Source organism: Cynoglossus semilaevis, chromosome W, assembly GCF_000523025.1.
Source record: "Cynoglossus semilaevis isolate Cse_v1.0 chromosome W, Cse_v1.0, whole genome shotgun sequence".
NCBI lineage: Eukaryota > Metazoa > Chordata > Actinopteri > Pleuronectiformes > Cynoglossidae > Cynoglossus > Cynoglossus semilaevis.
The window spans coordinates 14158130-14165404 of record NC_024327.1 but is presented as its reverse complement, the minus strand read 5'-3'; the positions used below and the strand labels follow the sequence as shown (position 1 = coordinate 14165404).

The 7275-nt window shown below is 40.5% G+C and overlaps 1 protein-coding gene across 1 annotated transcript in view; it reads left to right on the top strand.

Moving 5' to 3' along the window:
* The window catches only part of LOC103397246 (protein patched homolog 1-like), an 84405-nt gene that overhangs the window by 31175 nt on the left and 45955 nt on the right, over nt 1–7275 (top strand). Inside the window, exons 8-12 of the mRNA XM_008335464.3 lie at nt 1437–1584; nt 2539–2670; nt 2870–3025; nt 3943–4041; nt 5159–5284. Of these exons, the coding sequence (XP_008333686.2) occupies nt 1437–1584; nt 2539–2670; nt 2870–3025; nt 3943–4041; nt 5159–5284 (661 nt within the window). The remainder of the gene's footprint in view (nt 1–1436; nt 1585–2538; nt 2671–2869; nt 3026–3942; nt 4042–5158; nt 5285–7275) is intronic.

Sequence of the window (7275 nt, the reverse complement as noted above, 5' to 3'; positions counted from 1 at the left end):
GCTTGTGGGGAGAGATAACCCTCCCCACAAAAAAGGGGGGGGGAGGGCCAAAGTATGGAGAAAGAAAGGATCTGCTAATGATCCAAAACATACAAGCTCATCGGTGAAACATGGTGGAGGTAATGTCATGGCTTGGGCTTGCATGGCTGCTTCTGGAATGGGCTCACTTGTCTTTATTGATGATGTAACACATGATGGTAGCAGCAGAATTAATTCTGAAGTCTACAAAACCATTCTGTCTGGCAATTTACAGAAAAATGCATCCAAACTAATCGGGAGAAGCTTCATCATGCAACACGACAATGACCCAAAACACACCGCCAACACAACAAAGGACTTCATCAGGGGGAAAAAGTGGAAGGTCTTGGACTGGCCAAGTCAGTCACCAGACCTTAACCCAATAGAGCATGCGTTTTCCCTCCTGAAGAGGAGACTGAAGGGAGAAGCCCCCAGAAACAAACAAGAACTGAAAGAGGCCACAGTAAAGGCCTGGAACAGCATTTCAAATGAAGAATGCAAGGGCCTGGTGAAGTCAATGGGTCGCAGGCTTGATGCAGTTATTGCAAGTAAGGGTTACGCCACCAAATATTAAATGTTATTCACTTTAATTTATGTTAATAATGTCTGTTCCAATACTTTTGCTCACTTGAAATGTGGGTGGGTTCAAAGAAAATGGGCTCAGTCCTGAGTTGTTTAACACACCTGGATGTCAATACCATGAAATAAAAGCTGGAATTCTGAACTTTTGTCTCACATTCATCTTTTGATCTGAAACCCAAATGTCTTCAGTATACAACAAAAACAAAGGAATTGCCCTTGCTGTTCCAATACTTTTGGAGGGGACTGTATGTCAGAACACGATTGTGAGCTTTACTGACTGTTGTCAGAATCCATTTTGTAGGATCTCTCCATTTTGCGATCATATATTTATAGACTTGGCAATCATCCATCACTAAAAGCATAAAAAAGTAGAAAAGCATTATTTTCTACCACAGATATGAAAATCATGTTTTGCCACAGAGTTTGTGGGAACGGGAGTATGTTCCATGACTGTGGGCAACGTTATTATTGCTTTAACTTTTATATCAGAAGGAACAATATTATGCTTTAGCAGCAGGTGGTCTTATCCGATGTGGTCCGGATGCTGTGGTTTTGGTCTTTATTACCTACAACCCCCCATCTTCTGTCACTAGTTAAATTAGAAGCCTTTTAGTTCAGGGGTTTCTGGTTAAGAAATTAAGTAAATGTTGAGGTTCTGGCCCTGTTTTGGATCTTAAATCCCCAGTATAACACCATTTCCCTGCTTTCTCTCATCTCCCTGTTGGTTTGGTGATTCTTCTGGACCTTCCCAGGCAAACTTGATGTGGTCAGTTAAGACGTGCACCTCAGTGACATGCTGTCCTTTCTGCCACCCTCCCTTCTTTTCTTCTTTCCAGTGCCCAGGCCTTGCAAACCATGTTCCAGCTAATGACTCCCAAGCAGATGTTTGAGCACTTTCAGGGCTATGAAGAGGTTTCCCACATCAACTGGAATGAAGAAAAGGCTGCAGCTATACTGGAAGCCTGGCAGAGGAGATACTCCGAGGTGAGGGCCAAAACACTCATACTGAAGTAGGGAAGAAAGAGACCTGGGAAAAAAAGACAAGCAAGAACGAGAAAAAAAAAGAAAGAAATCTAGCCTAAATCTTCTACAACCGCACTTTAAATCACTGGCCGGATACAGGTGAACATGGAAAGGCCCCATCCAAAGGTAAAAGGCTGCAGCTTTCCTTTTGCGTTCCAATAAAGAGGAGCAATACAGAAATAAGGAAAGCATGTCTGAAATACATTAAGGCAGTAGTGGATACTGCTCTCTCTCTCTCTCTCTATTTCTGTCTTTTCTCTCAATCCAATTTTCTTTCACATACGCACATTAAAACGCACATGTGAACACACTCCAAAGTTCACACACAATTGCTTTTCCAGCTGTGGCCCCGTTGGTGGCTTGTGTGTAAAATCATCTGGTCTTTGTTTTGAGGGCCCCAACCCCAGTTTGACATGGTGTGACCTTGTGTGTGTGTCTGTGTGTGTACACTATTTATCTTGAGGCCCAGGGGTCACTGATAGAAAAGAGGGGTGATCACATATGGAAATACTGCACTTTTGTCAGTGGACGGATATGTATAGTTGCGTCAGTGAATGTACGTTGAAAATGTTTTTTTGATTGTATTTGATAGTTTCTGACACTTAAATACAGAACAATTTATATCTGTTCTGTGTGAGTATGTGTGTGCATGTTTTCTAATGTGTGTCAGTGTTAATCTCATACGTGCTGTACTAGTAATCACACCACATGATAACCACGTGATATTTAACTTTCTGTTAGGCAAATCTGCCTAAAAGTGTAATAAACAAACAAACAAACAAATCTAAAACAGACAGCTATGTTCAGTAAACTATAACATTGCTGCTGGAGTGCAACATCAGGTAAGTTTTTTTTTAAGGATGCAATATGTTGTTATTTCTTGCACCTCTTCTCCTATCGATCAATGTGTTTCAGGCCGTGCTGCAGAGTGTGGCGACAAATTCCTCCCAGAAAGTCTTGTCTTTCACCACAACCAGTCTGGAAGATATCCTCAAGTCCTTCTCCGACATCAGCGTCACCCGTGTGGCCAGTGGTTACCTGCTGATGGTGAGTACGGAGCCATAAAATTAAATTATGAAGTCAAATTTCCCACTTTGGTCATGGCTTGAATGAGGGAAGTTGAAAACATGGGCAATTGGATATAGTCATGAATTAAAGTGGGAGACAAGGGTTAACTCAATCAACTTAAGTTAGTGCTCACCAGAGGATTTCAAAAATCTCAAATTTCGATGCTGTTTTTGTCTAGCTGGCCTACGCATGTCTCACCATGCTGCGCTGGGACTGCGCTAAGTCTCAGGGGGCTGTAGGACTGGCCGGCGTCCTGCTAGTAACGCTGTCTGTGGCTGCTGGTCTAGGCCTCTGTTCTCTCCTTGGCATCTCCTTCAATGCTGCAACCACACAGGTAACTCACTGCAACCAACACATAAGAACTCTCGGCTTGTCCCTCAATCAGCTTGTCCCACAGTGTTCGTCCAAATATTTATTTTTTTTTAGTTTTTACCTAGAATGCCTGTCCTCACACAACCCATCCTGGGATTTGGGGACTAGGTCGTTTGGAACCCAGGAGTTCCACTGCACCACTCCAGCCTCCTACACCACTTCACCTCCAACCCAATTGCATTCTGTATGCTGTTTAGAGAGAAGTACATGTAAAATGACCTCATATTGATGAGTTATCCCCACATAGGCCATAAACATCTTAGCACCAGCTCGAACACCCATAATCATCTGATTTATTGATAAAATAAATAATTGATTAACAGTAAAGGTGTCTTTGTCAATTATTCAGTCGAAAGGCAAGCTTACATTTTTGTTAGCTAGTAATGCAATTTGTTTAAATCACTTAGAGCAATGATCATCAACTGGTGGTCTGTGGGCCAATCCAGCCCACAACTTGATTCCAAAATAAACCCATCCATCCATCCGTCCGTCCATTTTCATCCGCTACCGGGTTGCGGGGGCAGCAGTCGCCACCCAAATCACATTGCACCGTACCTAAACCTTCCTGCAGGTGGTGAGTCCACTGGAAGGTACCAACCGCCCTAACCGGGATTCGAACTTGCCCAGGAGGTGAACCCTGGGGTTCCACACCAATGACAGAGACATTGCCTCTGGGCCAAAGCGCCACTTCCAAAGTAAACATCAAATGATAATGTTTTATAAAATGATTTGTATTTAATTTTAGTGTCTGGGCCCCAAGGCCTCCAGAAAAATTCTGGCCTTCCAACAGATATAGCTGATGACCCCTTGACTTTGAATATTTGAAAACTTGAAGTTGCTTTAAAGGTGTACACCACATGATCCTTGTATATGGTGCAGGTACTGCCCTTCTTGGCCTTGGGAGTTGGAGTAGACGATGTCTTCCTCCTCGCTCATGCCTTCAGTGAGACTGGACAAAACAAGTGGATCCCGTTCGAGGTGAGACGACTATCTATGATCTCAGCCTATATCTCAGCTGTGTTATCGGAACTCCATAGAAGAATGTGTGAAAGCCTGTATGTGCCTGTGATGTAGCATTAAATAGCCCATGTGACCACACCAACAAATTCTCACAGACTCACATACACAGCCAGCATATATAATGTCCCAAAGTGTACCCTATTTTTTTTTTTTTATTTGACATTAGGGTTGTATTTAACATCATTGTTTATCATAAGATCTTTGGCAAATTGTGTGTTAAATATTATGAGACTCAAAAAGATTGATGTTGTATTTTAATATTAAGTTTATATACTGTTTTTAGTGGTTTTAAAAAAGTTAATAAATTCTAGTGAAATGTTTGTGAAATGTTTGATAACAGAGACAGAGAAAATAATTTAATGCTTGCAGAAGAAACATTTTTACCGCAGTGTTAGACAACCATTGAGAGGATTAAAACTAAATCGAAAATTGTCTTAACTAGAGTAGCAACATAAATATCTGTGTTTGCGTGAGTGTGAGTGTATTTGTGTGAGGAGAAGAGGAATAACTTTTCATCTCCAGAAATGGAAGTCTCAGACATGTATTTACGTGTTTTTGCACCCCTCCACCCCCTCTTTGTGTTTTTTGTCTCTCTCATCCCCCTGCTTCTTGCAGAGATGAAAATGGGAAAAACCTGAACACACACACACAGAGCTCCACATGCCTGCAAGCACTTCCTGTGTGGTCCTTAAATCTTAACATGATGCCCTGCCAATTTCGTTGGATATTTGTGCACCTTGCACAACTATTAACTGTGATAGATGGTGAAAATAGATTGTTTGGCTTCAACCACTCCATGATTGATTTTTTTTTTATTTAAGGCACTGGGTCATTTTGTTCCTTCTTCTTTTCTTTCTACTGTGAAGACTCCTTGTAGACAGGCCCAGGTGGATTATCCAAGTCCTTCAGGGTGTCAAGAAACATTTCAATTGCTGTCAGTCATATGAGTATTATGATAATTGTATATAATATCAACTATAACACCTGTGCCTTTGGGTAAAATATGATTAAAAAAGAGTTCAGTTTCATCGCATTTGCTTTCATCTGCTTGCCTCTGGGTATGTGTGTCTGTCAGGATCGTACAGGAGAGTGCCTGAAGAGGACCGGGGCCAGCGTGGCTCTCACCTCCATCAGTAACGTCACAGCATTCTTCATGGCAGCCCTCATCCCCATCCCGGCGCTCAGAGCCTTTTCTCTACAGGTAAACTTTACAGGTAGTGATTGTGGTTATGTGGATGTACCGTTCTTATGTGTGTGAGAGAGACAGAGTTCAGCTGTGCCCAGCCTTTCTCTCTCTCTCTCTTCCACTCTCTCTTTCTCTTCCTCTTATTCACTCCCTAATAACCCTCATTGGCTCCAGGTTTTCTCAGACCGTAGTTGTATTTATTTCAGTCATCAAACTGAAAGTGCATGTGTTTTGTTAAATCCATGCAGTCCCCCCCCTCCCTCTATGTAGTGGTGGGCTCAGTGGTGTGGCTAAGGTCCATGTAACTGAACCCTTTGTGCGTGTGAGTGTGTGTGTGAGTGAGTGTGTGAATGTTTGTGTGTATGGAGTGTTGTGATGGAGTCTAGTGGATAGTTTTGACTTTGCTGACATCTGTCAGTAATTATAGACGTCATCAAAACAGTGAAAACTGGGACAGACTGAGCAGGACGTCGGTCAGTCTGACGCATTACTTCCAATAGTCACCTTCTTGTTAATTCATTGAAATTGTGAGAATGACTGCAGATAATTGTAGGAAGAAACACATGTAGAAAGGTTTAAAGTATGTATTTCACAAAAACGGAGGGATATTGATTTTGTTTTTGGTTAAAGTGCTAGCTATTAGCAAACTACCCATCAAAGAGTAAAGTATGTCTTAAGAAGCTTATTGTACTATTTACCAGATATACGTTGTAAATGAGATACAACTCTGGTTATTGTGTTATTTAAGGACAGACAACGACAGTTTACAATACATTAAGAAGACGCTTTTATCCAATATAATAAATAATACTAAATAGAAAAAGTACAGTTATAGTCATAGTCGGTCTTAGAGCATGTTAGATATTAGTGCGTTTGTTAGGATAGGAGAGGTTAGTCCTACATTGGCCCTAAACTGTTACTTATGCTACTTTTAGTTTGAAACCCAATGCTGTTACACAATCTGTAATACAATCCTGGTGTGCAAAGTTAACCTTTATACATTTTCCAAATATTACTTGAACATTTTTTATACTGCATACGTTTTTGTACAACCTTAAATTACACACTTACACATAACTCCTGGACCCACTGGTCATCTAGAAAAAGAAAACTAATTTCTCTTACAGTTATATAAGAATATTTTAATGTCATTTCTACTTAATGGGATTACTGGTTAAACCTTATGCGGTGTTGACATTATTGACTGTAATAACCATAGACATTGTTTATTGATGAACTGAAAGCCGCCCAGCCAGCTGAGAAGCTTAAGGATGTTTCTTTATTTTGGGTACGGTACGGCTAAATGGTATATAGTACTATTATTGTGCATATGTCCCAAATCTTTAGCAGTAGCAGTAATTTTTAAGAACTGTTCAGTGCGGCTGTCCTATAAATGAGATTTCGGCTTGTCCCTTTTTCAGGGGTTGCCACAGTGAATCATTGATTTCCATCTCTCCCTGTTCTCTGTATCTTCTACTCTGACTCCAACTATCTGCATGTTCTCCCTCACTGCATCCATATACAGGGAGTGCAGAATTATTAGGCAAGTTGTATTTTTGAGGATTAATTTTATTATTGAACAACAACCATGTTCTTAATGAACCCAAAAGACTCATTAATATCAAAGCTGAATATTTTTGGGATTTGGAGTGGGGCTTTTTTAGTTTTAGCTATTTTAGGAGGATATCTGTGTGTGCAGGTGACTATTACTGTGCATAATTATTAGGCAACTTAACAAAAAACAAATATATACCCATTTCAATTATTTATTTTCACCAGGGAAACCAATATAACAGCTCAACATTCACAAATATACATTTCTGACATTTAAAAACAAATCAGTGACCACTATAGCCACCTTTCTTTGCAAGGACACTCAAAAGCCTGCCATCCATGGATTCTGTCAGTGTTTTGATCTGTTCACGATCAAAAAAACTTTTTTTTTTAAAAAAAAAAAAGTTTTTTAAGTTTTTAAAAAAAATCAACATTGCGTGCAGCAGCAACCA